The sequence below is a fragment of the Oncorhynchus gorbuscha genome, linkage group LG23 (genome assembly GCF_021184085.1).
Source record: "Oncorhynchus gorbuscha isolate QuinsamMale2020 ecotype Even-year linkage group LG23, OgorEven_v1.0, whole genome shotgun sequence".
Classification (NCBI taxonomy): Eukaryota; Metazoa; Chordata; class Actinopteri; order Salmoniformes; family Salmonidae; genus Oncorhynchus; species Oncorhynchus gorbuscha.
The window spans coordinates 10,751,017-10,765,586 of NC_060195.1; the positions used below are offsets into that span (position 1 = coordinate 10,751,017).

Here is a 14,570-nt window from a genome sequence, read left to right on the forward strand (position 1 = left end):
AAGAAGAAGAAGAAGAAGAAGAAGAAGAAGAAGAAGAAGAAGAAGAAGAAGAAGAAGAAGAAGAAGAAGAAGAAGAAGAAGAAGAAGAAGAAGAAGAAGAAGAAGAAGAAGAAGAAGAAGAAGAAGAAAGAAGAAGAAGAAGAAGAAGAAGAAGAAGAAGAAGAAGAAGAAGAAGAAGAAGAAGAAGAAGAAGAAGAAGAAGAAGAAGAAGAAGAAGAAGAAGAAGAAGCTAGAAGAAGAAGAAGAAGAAGAAGAAGAAGAAGAAGAAGAAGAAGAAGAAGAAGAAGAAGAAGAAGAAGAAGAAGAAGAAGAAGAAGAAGAAGAAGAAGAAGAAGAAGAAGAAGAAGAAGAAGAAGAAGAAGAAGAGAAGAAGAAGAAGAAGAAGAAGAAGAAGAAGAAGAAGAAGAAGAAGAAGAAGAAGAAGAAGAAGAAGAAGAAGAAGAAGAAGAAGAAGAAGAGAAGAAGAAGAAGAAGAAGAAGAAGAAGAAGAAGAAGAAGAAGAAGAAGAAGAAGAAGAAGAAGAAGAAGAAGAAGAAGAAGAAGAAGAAGAAGAAGAAGAAGAAGAAGAAGAAGAAGAAGAAGAAGAAGAAGAAGAAGAAGAAGAAGAAGAAGAAGAAGAAGAAGAAGAAGAAGAAGAAGAAGAAGAAGAAGAAGAAGAAGAAGAAGAAGAAGAAGAAGAAGAAGAAGAAGAAGAAGAAGAAGAAGAAGAAGAAGAAGAAGAAGAAGAAGAAGAAGAAGAAGAAGAAGAAGAAGAAGAAGAAGAAGAAGAAGAAGAAGAAGAAGAAGAAGAAGAAGAAGAAGAAGAAGAAGAAGAAGAAGAAGAAAGAAGAAGAAGAAGAAGAAGAAGAAGAAGAAGAAGAAGAAGAAGAAGAAGAAGAAGAAGAAGAAGAAGAAGAAGAAGAAGAAGAAGAAGAAGAAGAAGAAGAAGAAGAAGAAGAAGAAGAAGAAGAAGAAGAAGAAGAAGAAGAAGAAGAAGAAGAAGAAGAAGAAGAAGAAGAAGAAGAAGAAGAAGAAGAAGAAGAAGAAGAAGAAGAAGAAGAAGAAGAAGAAGAAGAAGAAGAAGAAGAAGAAGAAGAAGAAGAAGAAGAAGAAGAAGAAGAAGAAGAAGAAGAAGAAGAAGAAGAAGAAGAAGAAGAAGAAGAAGAAGAAGAAGAAGAAGAAGAAGAAGAAGAAGAAGAAGAAGAAGAAGAAGAAGAAGAAGAAGAAGAAAGAAGAAGAAGAAGAAGAAGAAGAAGAAGAAGAAGAAGAAGAAGAAGAAGAAGAAGAAGAAGAAGAAGAAGAAGAAGAAGAAGAAGAAGAAGAAGAAGAAGAAGAAGAAGAAGAAGAAGAAGAAGAAGAAGAAGAAGAAGAAGAAGAAGAAGAAGAAGAAGAAGAAGAAGAAGAAGAAGAAGAAGAAGAAGAAGAAGAAGAAGAAGAAGAAGAAGAAGAAGAAGAAGAAGAAGAAGAAGAAGAAGAAGAAGAAGAAGAAGAAGAAGAAGAAGAAGAAGAAGAAGAAGAAGAAGAAGAAGAAGAAGAAGAAGAAGAAGAAGAAGAAGAAGAAGAAGAAGAAGAAGAAGAAAGAAGAAGAAGAAGAGAAGAAGAAGAAGAAGAAGAAGAAGAAGAAGAAGAAGAAGAAGAGAAGAAGAAGAAGAAGAAGAAGAAGAAGAAGAAGAAGAAGAAGAAGAAGAAGAAGAAGAAGAAGAAGAAGAAGAAGAAGAAGAAGAAGAAGAAGAAGAAGAAGAAGAAGAAGAAGAAGAAGAAGAAGAAGAAGAAGAAGAAGAAGAAGAAGAAGAAGAAGAAGAAGAAGAAGAAGAAGAAGAAGAAGAAGAAGAAGAAGAAAGAAGAAGAAGAAGAAGAAGAAGAAGAAGAAGAAGAAGAAGAAGAAGAAGAAGAAGAAGAAGAAGAAGAAGAAGAAGAAGAAGAAGAAGAAGAAGAAGAAGAAGAAGAAAGAGAAGAAGAAGAAGAAGAAGAAGAAGAAGAAGAAGAAGAGAAGAAGAAGAAGAAGAAGAAGAAGAAGAAGAAGAAGAAGAAGAAGAAGAAGAAGAAGAAGAAGAAGAAGAAGAAGAAGAAGAAGAAGAAGAAGAAGAAGAAGAAGAAGAAGAAGAAGAAGAAGAAGAAGAAGAAGAAGAAGAAGAAGAAGAAGAAGAAGAAGAAGAAGAAGAAGAAGAAGAAGAAGAAGAAGAAGAAGAAGAAGAAGAAGAAGAAGAAGAAGAAGAAGAAGAAGAAGAAGAAGAAGAAGAAGAAGAAGAAGAAAGAAGAAGAAGAAGAAGAAGAAGAAGAAGAAGAAGAGAAGGAAAGAAGAAGAAGAAGAAGAAGAGAAGAAGAAGGGAAGAAGAAGAAGAAGAAGAAGAAGAAGAAGAAGAAGAAGAAGAAGAAGAAGAAGAAGAAGAAGAAGAAGAAGAAGAAGAAGAAGAAGAAGAAGGGAGAGAAGAGAAGAAGAAGAAGAAGAAAGAGGAGGAGAGGGGAGGAGAGGAGAGGAGGGAGGGGAAAGGAGGAGAGGAGAGGAGGGAGAGAGGTAGAGGGAGGGAGGGGAGAGGTAGAGGAGAGGAGGGGAGAGGTAGAGGAGAGGGAGGGAGAGGAGAGGAGAGGGAGGGAGAGAGGAGAGGAGGGAGAGGGAGAGGAGAGGAGGAGGAGAGGAGGAGGAGAGGAGAGGGGAGAGGAGAGGAGGAGAGGGGGAGAGGGAGAGGGAGAGGAGGGGAGAGGTAGAGGAGAGGAGAGGGGAGAGGGAGGAGGGGAGAGGAGGTTAGGGGAGAGGAGAGGAGAGGAGGGAGGGTACAGGAGAGGAGAGGAGGGGGGAGGGAGAGGAGGGGAGAGGTAGAGGGAGAGGAGGAGGGTAGGTAGGAGAGGAGAGTTCTGTACTGTGAAAGAATATAGCCTGGAATGTCACAGGACATTCCCCACCCCCTCTCTCTCTCTCTCTCTCTCTCTCTCTCTCTCTCTCTCTCTCTCTCTCTCTCTCTCTCTCTCTCTCTCTCTCTCTCTCTCTCTCTCTCTCTCTCTCTCTCTCTCTCACTCTCCCAGAAACCCATAATAGCATCATAGACATGTCAGGGCAGTTACATGTTTTTTTCTGTGCTGTTGAAGGTTTATTTTCTATACAGAAAATTCACGATGGAAACAAACCTTTAACACTACAGAAAAAACCCACGTCATTTCAGGAACAGGATTCTCTCTCTACTCCCCGTTCTCCCCTCTCTCCAGTAAAACGTCCATCATGCCTGGATGTTGGTGGGCACAGCCCCCCGATGCAGTCTGATTCTCTTTCTGAGGAGGTGGTCTGATTTGCCTCTTTCCTCACAGACCCCATCTCAAATTGCACCCTATTCCCTATTATAGTGCAGGACTCATAGGGCTCTGGCCAAAAGTAGTGCACTATATAGGAAATAGGGTGCCATTTGGGACTCTCCCATGGATTAGTCATTAAAAAAGCTGTTAGCCACTGTCTCGCTCTCTCTCCGCTATCAGACTAATGCAATCACATCGACATGCAGAGATAAGGTTGTAATTACAGTGAAAAGCCTGAGAGGCTCAAATCCCGGTTGAACTAAGCTCCCTGCTCCATATCAATTGGTGTACACACTGTCCACGTCCCAAATGGCACCCTATTCCATACATAGTGCACTACGTTTCACCAGAGCTCCTATGGGCCCTGGTCAAAGGTAGTGCACTGTGTTGGGAACAGGGTGCCATTTGGGATGTAACCACTGTATATGCATGTGCTCTCTCAACGTTATTACGGTTGAGACGAGAGCCTTATATTGGGAAAACAATTCCAAGTAGGATGTTTTTGTCCATTTAGACTGTCTATGCGTGAGTAGTTTGATTATAGTTTAATGTATTTTTATTCGTGTAAGCCACGCAGAGGAGAGAGAAGTCCGTGTGGATGTCTTCACAGCCAGGATATAGGAAATTGAAAAACAGAACTTGGAAAGTTGAAATGGAAAGTGTTTCCTCAGGGGAGATACAAGGTCCTTGAAGACATGAGTGAATATAAAACAAATATGAAAATAAACCTTCCCAAACCTTCCTTCCAGTTGTCTTCTGTTTTCCTCCTAACCTTCCCAGATCTTCTGTTCTCCTCCTAACCTTCCCAGTTGTAGTCTTCTGTTCTCCTCCTAACCTTCCCAGTAACCTTCCCAACCTTCCCAGATGTAGTCTTCTGTTTTCCTCCTAACCTTCCCAGATGTAGTCTTCTGTTTTCCTCCTAACCTTCCCAGATGTAGTCTTCTGTTTTCCTCCTAACCTTCCCAGATGTAGTCTTCTGTTTTCCTCCTAACCTTCCCAGATGTAGTCTTCTGTTTTCCTCCTAACCTTCCCAGTTTTCCTCCTAGTCTTCTGTTTTCCTCCTAACCTTCCCAGATGTAGTCTTCTGTTTTCCCTAACCTTCCCAGATAACCTTCCCAGATGTAGTCTTCTGTTTTCCTCCTAACCTTCCCAGATGTAGTCTTCTGTTTTCCTCCTAACCTTCCCAGATGTAGTCTTCTGTTTTCCTCCTAACCTTCCCAGATGTAGTCTTCTGTTTTCCTCCTAACCTTCCCAGATGTAGTCTTCTGTTTTCCTCCTAACCTTCCCAGCACATTGGCCTTCTTTCATTAGCTGGTCAGGTTCAGAAGACAGTAACATTTTATCTTGGTAAGGCGTCTACTGAAAAACATCCTGTTCAGAGCATATCCACAGGCTGTGTGTGTGTCTGTGTATGAGTGTTTAAGTGTGTATGAGGGCATATCCACAGGCTGTGTGTGTGTCTGTGTATGAGTGTTTAAGTGTGTATGAGGGCATATCCACAGGCTGTGTGTGTGTCTGTGTATGAGTGTTTAAGTGTGTATGAGTGTTTAAGTGTGTATGAGGGCATATCCACAGGTTGTGTGTGTGTCTGTGTATGAGTGTTTAAGTGTGTATGAGGGCATATCCACAGGCTGTGTGTGTGTCTGTGTATGAGTGTTTAAGTGTGTATGAGTGTTTAAGTGTGTATGCGTGTTTAAGTGTGTATGAGGGCATATCCACAGGCTGTGTGTGTGTCTGTGTATGAGTGTTTAAGTGTGTATGAGTGTTTAAGTGTGTATGAGTGTTTAAGTGTGTGTAAGGGCATATCCACAGGCTGTGTGTGTGTCTGTGTATGAGTGTTTAAGTGTGTATGAGTGTTTAAGTGTGTATGAGGGCATATCCACAGGCTGTGTGTGTGTCTGTGTATGAGTGTTTAAGTGTGTATGAGTGTTTAAGTGTGTATGAGTGTTTAAGTGTGTATGAGGGCATATCCACAGGCAGTGTGTGTGTCTGTGTATGAGTGTTTAAGTGTGTATGAGTGTTTAAGTGTGTATGAGGGCATATCCACAGGCTGTGTGTGTGTCTGTGTATGAGTGTTTAAGTGTGTATGAGTGTTTAAGTATGTATGAGTGTTTAAGTGTGTATGAGGGCATATCCACAGGCAGTTGAACCACTGTCAGTTTTACTGCTCGTATCAACCCTCACTGACAGCAGGTCAAAAAGACATTCTGACCCACACAATGCACTCCTCCTTCATCTCAGCAACCTCAATCTGCTCCTACTGCATGTGTAACACTCAAGATTAATGATATTTTAAGTTTCGTCCCAAATGGAAACCCATACCCTTTCGATAGCCAAAAGTAGTGCACTATGTACACTCATAGAAAAAAGGGTTCCAAGAGGGTTCTTCGGCTGTCCCCATAGGATAACCCTTTTTGGTTCCAGGTAGAACCCTTTGTGGTTCCAGGTAGAACCCTTTGTGGTTCCATGTAGAACCCTTTTTGGTTCCAGGTGGAACCCTTTTTGATTCCAGGTAGAACCCTTTGTGGTTCCAGGTGGAACCCTTTTTGATTCCAGGTAGAACCCTTTGTGGTTCCAGGTGGAACCCTTTTTGATTCCAGGTAGAACCCGTTGTGGTTCCATGTAGAACCCTTTTTGGTTCCAGGTGGAACCCTTTTTGATTCCAGGTAGAACCCTTTGTGGTTCCAGGTAGAACCATTTTTGGTTCCAGGTGGAACCCTTTTTGATTCCAGGTAGAACCTTTTGTGGTTCCAGGTGGAACCCTTTTTGATTCCAGGTAGAACCCGTTGTGGTTCCATGTAGAACCCTTTTTGGTTCCAGGTGGAACCCTTTTTGATTCCAGGTAGAACCCTTTGTGGTTCCAGGTAAGAACCCTTTAGGACTTAAGTCGCTCTGGATAAGAGCGTCTGCTAAATGACTTAAATGTAATGTTAAATGACTTGCAGATGATGTACGATGCCTCCTGGTGGCCATGTTGGAAGATCACCGCGTTAATTCTTCTGACAACAACAACAACAACAACAAGTGCCTAAAATGAGTTGATTCATCACCACGGTCATTTTTGGCTGCTCTAACAAGGCAGGAAAGACAACAGGAAAATATGTGTTTACAGATTCCCTGCCATCATGAAACACCGTTGGTGACACCAATAAGATAAGTCTGGAGAACTGTCAGAAAAGCCAAGAAACCTTTTTGTCCGTCAAGACCTGAAACTAGACAGCAGTCAGTACAGGGTCTGCTGTGATCATTTCATCACTGACTGGTAAATCAAGTCGGATCAATTTTGAGTTTAGTTTAGCTATGCTAGCCAGGTATTACACGAAAACACTACAGTAAATTAGCCAAAATTAGCTAGCTAGATAGCTTGTAGTCTAGCTATTAGCATGTAGTCTAGCTATTGTAGTCTAGCTATTAGCTTGTAGTCTAGCTATTAGCATGTAGTCTAGCTATTGTAGTCTAGCTATTCGCTTGTAGTCTAGCTATTGTAGTCTACCTATTAGCATGTAGTCTAGCTATTGTAGTCTAGCTATTAGCATGTAGTCTAGCTATTGTAGTCTAGCTATTAGCTTGTAGTCTAGCTATTGTAGTCTACCTATTAGCATGTAGTCTAGCTATTAGCATGTAGTCTAGCTATTAGCATGTAGTCTAGCTATTGTAGTCTAGCTATTAGCTTGTAGTCTAGCTATTAGCTTGTAGTCTAGCTATTAGCTTGTAGTCTAGCTATTAGCATGTAGTCTAGCTATTGTAGTCTAGCTATTGTAGTCTAGCTATTAGCATTTAGTCTAGCTATTGTAGTCTAGCTATTAGCTTGTAGTCTAGCTATTAGCATGTAGTCTAGCTATTGTAGTCTAGCTATTGTAGTCTAGCTATTAGCATGTAGTCTAGCTATTGTAGTCTAGCTATTAGCTTGTAGTCTAGCTATTGTAGTCTAGCTATTAGCATGTAGTCTAGCTATTAGCATGTAGTCTAGCTATTAGCATGTAGTCTAGCTATTGTAGTCTAGCTATTAGCTTGTAGTCTAGCTATTAGCATGTAGTCTAGCTATTGTAGTCTAGCTATTGTAGTCTAGCTATTAGCATTTAGTCTAGCTATTGTAGTCTAGCTATTAGCTTGTAGTCTAGCTATTAGCATGTAGTCTAGCTATTGTAGTCTAGCTATTAGCATGTAGTCTAGCTATTGTAGTCTAGCTATTAGCTTGTAGTCTAGCTATTGTAGTCTAGCTATTAGCATGTAGTCTAGCTATTAGCATGTAGTCTAGCTATTAGCATGTAGTCTAGCTATTGTAGTCTAGCTATTAGCATTTAGTCTAGCTATTGTAGTCTAGCTATTAGCTTGTAGTCTAGCTATTAGCATGTAGTCTAGCTATTGTAGTCTAGCTATTAGCATGTAGTCTAGCTATTGTAGTCTAGCTATTAGCTTGTAGTCTAGCTATTGTAGTCTAGCTATTAGCATGTAGTCTAGCTATTAGCATGTAGTCTAGCTATTAGCATGTAGTCTAGCTATTGTAGTCTAGCTATTAGCATGTAGTCTAGCTATTAGCATGTGTTGCGTGAGTTTCATGTTTTGGGGAAGCAATTTTTATACACCTTTATAACAAAGGATCGCATGTCTCTATCATCGCATTTGCAGACTAATGTAGGTCTACTATTCCTAATGTGATGAGGTGATTGGATAGTGATAATTTAGGCTATTAATAAACTCTATTGGCATAGGAATTATAGGCTATGGCAGAGACGCTTCTTTCCTTTGCACTGGAAAAATGTGGATTTTGATAAACATTTCATGCAATTCTACTACACTTTATATAACTGGAGATATTAGCGTACTCTTTTTTTAATGTGATTGTAGTCTAGGCCTACTCTGCCGACACTGACAACAGATCAATAAAAACGACCTGGTCTTGAATGCAACCATGTAATCCTGGCCAAAAAGGGGTCATGGCTAAAAGGATCCCGTTTTTGTCAAATTAACGTCAAAAGTATTTTTTGTTGTTGTTGCATTTTAGCTAACCATAACCTTTTTCGCGGCAGCGTAGCCTAGTGGTTAGAGCGTTGGACTAGTAACCGGAAGGTTGCGAGTTCAAATCCCAGAGCTGACAAGGTACAAATCTGTCGTTCTGCCCCTGAACAGGCAGTTAACCCACTGTTCCCAGGCCGTCATTGAAAATAAGAATATGTTCTTAACTGACTTGCCTGGTTAAATAAAGGTAAAATAAAAAAAATAAAAAAATCCTAACCTGCTGAGTAAATTCTCCTAACCTGCTGAGTAAATTCTCCTAACCTGCTGAGTAAATTCTCCTAACCTGCTGAGTAAATTCTCCTAATCTGCTACGAAATTAGAAAAATGATGTTAATTTGACAACAGCTGGATCCCTTCTAGCCATGACCATGAAAAGGGAGACATGAAGTCCATATAGCCCGGAGGACAATATTGTCCCAAAACCTCCAGTGGTTATCATATAATAACACAATAATCATTTGTTGAGAACTTTTATTCATAAAAGGATGGAAAATGTATGGACATTTCAGCATAGGACAAAGGCCTCAAAAGGATAGGATAACCTGCTGTGTTGACTATTAGTGGTTCCAGCCCAACAATAGACACGAAAACACCTGAATGAATTAAACACAGCCAAACACTTAAGAGCCCTGATGGTTTAGGTGACCTGAAGATGTGATATTCTAACATTAGGTGTGCTTTTGATTTGTTTACGTACTGTAGGTTCACCAGCTGACCTCTATCAAGAAACCCATGTCAAATGGATTCCCATTGTGAAGATGAGCAACGCTGCATTAGCATCAGTTTCTACTGTTTACTGTACTCGATACCATCTACTGCATCTTGCCTATGCCGTTCTGTACCATCACTCATTCATATATCTTTATGTAATGTACATATTATTTAGTACATATTATTTATCCCTTTACACTTGTGTGTATAAGGTAGAAGTTTTGGAATTGTTAGGTTAGATTACTCGTTGGTTATTACTGCATTTTCGGAACTAGAAGCACAAGCATTTCGCTACACTCGCATTAACATCTGCTAACCATGTGTATGCGACAAATAACATTTGATTTGATTTGATTTGAAGATGAGCAACTCTGCAACAGCATCAGTTTCTACCTGTGAAGCTGAGCAACGCTGCAACAGCATCAGCATCACCTGCACTCTGGAGGGGCCGGGCTAAAGTGGTCATCCAGCCTGAAGGAGTGGTGCCAAGGCTGCGCACCAGAGCTCCAGTGCTCCCCCACAGCCCGGTTTATCCGGTACCTCCTCTACGCACCAGGCCTCCTGTAGGTCTCCCCCTGGTGGGCCCTGTGGCAGCCCCACGCACCAGGCTGTCTCTCCGTCTCCTCCCTCCAGGGTCGCCCTCCTGTCCGGAGCTGCCAGAGTCGACCTCCTGTCCGGAGCTGCCAGAGTCGACCTCCTGTCCGGAGCTGCCAGAGTCGCCCTCCTGTCCGGAGCTGCCAGAGTCGCCCTCCTGTCCGGAGCTGCCAGAGTCGCCCTCCTGTCCGGAGCCTGCAGTACAGCCCTTCAGTCCAGAGGCGCTCTTTAGTCCAGAGGCGCTCTTTAGTCCAGAGGCGCTCTTTAGTCCAGAGGCGCTCTTTAGTCCAGAGGCTCTCTTTAGTCCAGAGGCGCCCTTCACTCCAGACTCGCCCTCCAGTCCGGAGCCTGCAGTGCAGCCCCTCAGTCCAAAGGCGCCCCTCAGTCCAGAGGCGCCCTTCAGTCCAGAGGCGCCCTCTCTACGAGGGTCTTCAGTCCGGGGTCGGCATGATGGTCCACGTCCCTCACCAGAGCCGCCACCGCGGAGTAATGCCCACCCAGACCATCCCCCATAGGTTCAGAGTTTGCGGCCGGAGTCCGCACCTTTGGGGGGGAGAGGTACTGTCACGCCCTGACCGTAGAGAGCTTTTTACGTCTCTATTTTTGGTTTGGTCAGGGTGTGATTTGGGTGGGCATTCTATGTTCATGTTTCTATGTTTTCTATTTCTTTATATTTGGCCAGATATGGTTCTCAATCAGGGACAGCTGTCTATCGTTGTCTCTGATTGGGAATCATACTTAGGTAAAGTTTTTCCCTCGTTCTGTGTGGGATCTTGTTCTTAGTTTGTGACCAGGTAGTTTGCACTACGAAGCTGTGACCAGGTAGTTTGCACTACGAAGCTGTGACCAGGTAGTTTGCACTACGAAGCTGTGACCAGGTAGTTTGCACTACGAAGCTGTGACCAGGTAGTTTGCACTACTGTGACCAGGTAGTGTGACCAGGTAGTTTGCACTACCAGGTAGTTTGCACTACGAAGCTGTGACCAGGTAGTTTGCACTACGAAGCTGTGACCAGGTAGTTTGCACAACGAAGCTGTGACCAGGTAGTTTGCACTACGAAGCTGTGACCAGGTAGTTTGCACTACGAAGCTGTGACCAGGTAGTTTGCACTACGAAGCTGTGACCAGGTAGTTTGCACAACGAAGCTGTGACCAGGTAGTTTGCACTACGAAGTTGTGACCAGGTAGATTGCACTACGAAGCTGTGACCAGGTAGTTTGCACTACGAAGTTGTGACCAGGTAGATTGTGACCAGGACCAGTTTGCACTACGAAGCTGTGACCAGGTAGTTTGCACTACGAAGCTGTGACCAGGTAGTTTGCACTACGAAGCTGTGACCAGGTAGTTTGCACTACGAAGCTGTGACCAGGTAGTTTGCACTACGAAGCTGTGACCAGGTAGTTTGCACTACGAAGCTGTGACCAGGTAGTTTGCACAACGAAGCTGTTCGGTCGTTGTTTTCTTTATTGTTTGGTTTGTCTAAAAGTTTCACTTCAACAATAAATATTATGTGGAACTCAAGGAACGCTGCGCCTTGGTCTCATCCTTCCGACGACAGCCGTTACAACATGGGCTTGCTCCTACCTATCTTTCCAATTTGGTCCTGCCGTACATACTTACACGTACGCTACGGTCACAAGACGCAGGCCTCCTTATTGTCCCTAGAATTTCTCAGCAAACAGCTGGAGGCAGGGCTTTCTCCTATAGAGCTCCATTTGTATCGAACGGTCTGCCGACCCAGTTGAGTCACTGACGTGATCTCCCTCTCCGGGTTGGCACCCCCCCTCGGATTAGTGCCGTGGAAGAGATCTTTGTGGGCTATAATCTGCCTTGTATCAGGGTAGTAAGTTGGTGGTTTGAAGATATCCCTCTAGTGGTGTGGGGGCTGTGCTTTGGCAAAGTGGTTGGGATTATATCCTGCCTGGTTGGCCCTGTCCAGGGGTATTGTGGGACGGTGCCACAGTGTCTCCCGTCCCCTTCTGTCTCAGCCTCCAGTATTTATGTGTGTCTGTGTGTCTACACACGTGTCTTCTCCAGGTGGCCCATCCAGGTGGTCTTCGTCCCACTGTGACTGCTGCTGCAAGAGCCACAGGAGCGAGCGTGAGGGAGAGAGCGGCACTTCTTTGAACGAGCTCTCTACTTCCTGTTCCGAGACCCAATCAGAAGCCAGCTCCCCTCAGGGCACTGTCATCTGTGGTTCCGTCAGCCGACAGCCTCACCCCATCGCCCAGACCCTGGAACGGCCACTGAAGAAAGGTGTGGGTGTACCTCTCCTCTTGTACCTCCTGTTTTACACCTTTCCCCTTGGGTGACTTTGTGTGTTTTGAAAGGCATCTGTCAAATAAAATCTCTTGTTCTTCTTCTTCTCCTCCCCCCTCCTCCCCTAAAGGGCCCGTTCAGCTGCTCCAGCCGTCGGAGGTGAGGAGGAAGACGGACCTGCTCCGTGTGAGGACCATGGGGATCAGGGAGCACCGGGACGCTGCAGCCAAGAGGAAGGCCAACAAGGAGAAGTTAACACCGGAGCAGGAGCTGGAGAGGTGTATCCAGGACTTCCACAGGATCAGGATTCCTGAACGCTTCCCAGAGAGGAAGTACATGTGGCAACAAGAACTGCTGAGGAAGTACCGTCTCTAAGGGGAGGGAGGGAGGGAGGAGGGGAGGGAGGGAGGAGGGGGGAGAGAGGGAGGGAGAGAGGAGGGGGAGGGAGGGAGAGGGAGGGGAGGGAGGGAGGGAGGGGGAGAGGGAGGGAGGGAAGGGGGAGGGAGGAGGGGAGGGGGAAGATTGAGGGCGAGAGGGAGGTAGGAGGGGAAGGAGGGGAGGGAAGGGAGGGAATTAGTGGGAGGGAGGGTGGGAAGGGAACAGAGGGAGGGAGGAGGGGGAGGGAGGGTGGGAGGGAGGGAAAGGGAAGGCGGGGGAGGGAGGGAGGACGGGAAGGAGGGGAGGGGGAAGGAGGGAGACAGGGAGTTAGGGAAGGAGGGAGGGATAGAGCCCATTCCCAACAGTGCAGAGTCAAAAGGTAAGACAAATATTTGCACAAAAAAATGAAATAATATCACAATAAAAACAATAACGAGGCTATAAACAAGGAGTACCGGTACTGAGTCACGGTCCAGGGGTACGAGGTAGTTGAGGTAATAACTACACTACACTACATTCAAAAGTTTGGGGTCACTTAGAAATGTCCTTGTTTTTTTAAAGAAAAGCACATTTTTTGTCCATTAAAATAACATCAAATTGATCAGAAATAATGTTTATAATGTTTAGCATTGTTAATGTTGTAAATGACTATTGTAGCTGGAAACAGCAGATTTTTTATGGAATATCTACATACGCGTACGGAGGTCCTTTATCAGGAACCATCACTCCTGTGTTCCAATGGCACGTTGTGTTAGCTAATTCAAGTCTATCATTTTAAAAGGCTAATTGATCATTAGAAAAACATTTTGCAATTATGTTAGCACAGCTGAAAACTGTTGTCCTGATTAAAGAAGCAATAAAACTGGCCTTCCGTAGACTAGTTGGGTATCTGGAGCATCAGCATTTGTGGGTTTGATTACAGGCTCAAAATGGCCAGAAACAAAGAATTTTCTTCTGAAACTCGTCAGTCTATTCTTGTTCTGAGAAATGAAGGCTATTCCATGCGAGAAATAGCCAAGAAACTGAAGATCTCATACAACGCTGTGTACTACTCCCTTCACAGTACAGCGCAAACTGGCTCTAACCAGAATATAAAGAGGAGTGTGAGGCCCCGGTGCAAAACTGAGCAAGAGAACAAGTACATTAGAGTTTTTAGTTTGAGAAACATACGCCTCACAAGTCCTCAACTGGCAGCTTCATTAAATAGTACCCACAAATCACCAGTCTCAACGTCAACAGTGAAGAGGCGACTCCGGGATTCTGGCCTTCTAGGAAGAGTTGCAAAGAAAAAGCCATGTCTCAGACTGGCCAATTAAAATAAAATATTAAGATGGGCAAAAGAACATAGACACTGGACAGGGGAACTCTTTCAAAAACCTTTGACCCCAAACTTTTGAACGGTAGTGTATATACAATGAGTACCAGTACTGAGTCAATGTCCAAGGGTATGAGGTAGTTGAGGTAATTACTAGACTTTATACAACGAGTACCAGTACTGAGTCAATGCCCAGGGGTATGAGGTAGTTGAGGTAATTACTAGACTTTATACAACGAGTACCAGTACTGAGTCAATGCCCAGGGGTATGAGGTAGTTGAGGTAATTACTAGACTTTATACAACGAGTACCAGTACTGAGTCAATGCCCAGGGGTATGAGGTAGTTGAGGTAATTACTAGACTTTATACAACGAGTACCAGTACTGAGTCAATGTCCAAGGGTATGAGGTAGTTGAGGTAATTACTAGACTTTATACAACGAGTACCAGTACTGAGTCAATGCCCAGGGGTATGAGGTAGTTGAGGTAATTACTAGACTTTATACAACGAGTACCAGTACTGAGTCAATGTCCAAGGGTATGAGGTAGTTGAGGTAATTACTAGACTTTATACAACGAGTACCAGTACTGAGTCAATGCCCAGGGGTATGAGGTAGTTGAGGTAATTACTAGACTTTATACAACGAGTACCAGTACTGAGTCAATGCCCAGGGGTATGAGGTAGTTGAGGTAATTACTAGACTTTATACAACGAGTACCAGTACTGAGTCAATGCCCAGGGGTATGAGGTAGTTGAGGTAATTACTAGACTTTATACAACGAGTACCAGTACTGAGTCAATGTCCAAGGGTATGAGGTAGTTGAGGTAATTACTAGACTTTATACAACGAGTACCAGTACTGAGTCAATGCCCAGGGGTATGAGGTAGTTGAGGTAATTACTAGACTTTATACAACGAGTACCAGTACTGAGTCAATGTCCAAGGGTATGAGGTAGTTGAGGTAATTACTAGACTTTATACAACGAGTACCAGTACTGAGTCAATGCCCAGGGGTATGAGGTAGTTGAGG

At 43.6% G+C, this 14,570-nt stretch overlaps 1 protein-coding gene across 1 annotated transcript in view; it reads left to right on the plus strand.

Annotated features, from left to right (window-relative positions):
- LOC124010415 (BTB/POZ domain-containing protein KCTD16-like) overlaps positions 1-12,221 on the plus strand; it is a 58,543-nt gene extending 46,322 nt beyond the window's left edge. The window contains exons 2-3 of the mRNA XM_046322823.1: positions 11,625-11,843; positions 11,977-12,221. Coding sequence (XP_046178779.1) covers positions 11,625-11,843; positions 11,977-12,221 — 464 coding nt within the window. The remainder of the gene's footprint in view (positions 1-11,624; positions 11,844-11,976) is intronic.
- The last annotated feature ends 2,349 nt before the right edge of the window (positions 12,222-14,570 follow it).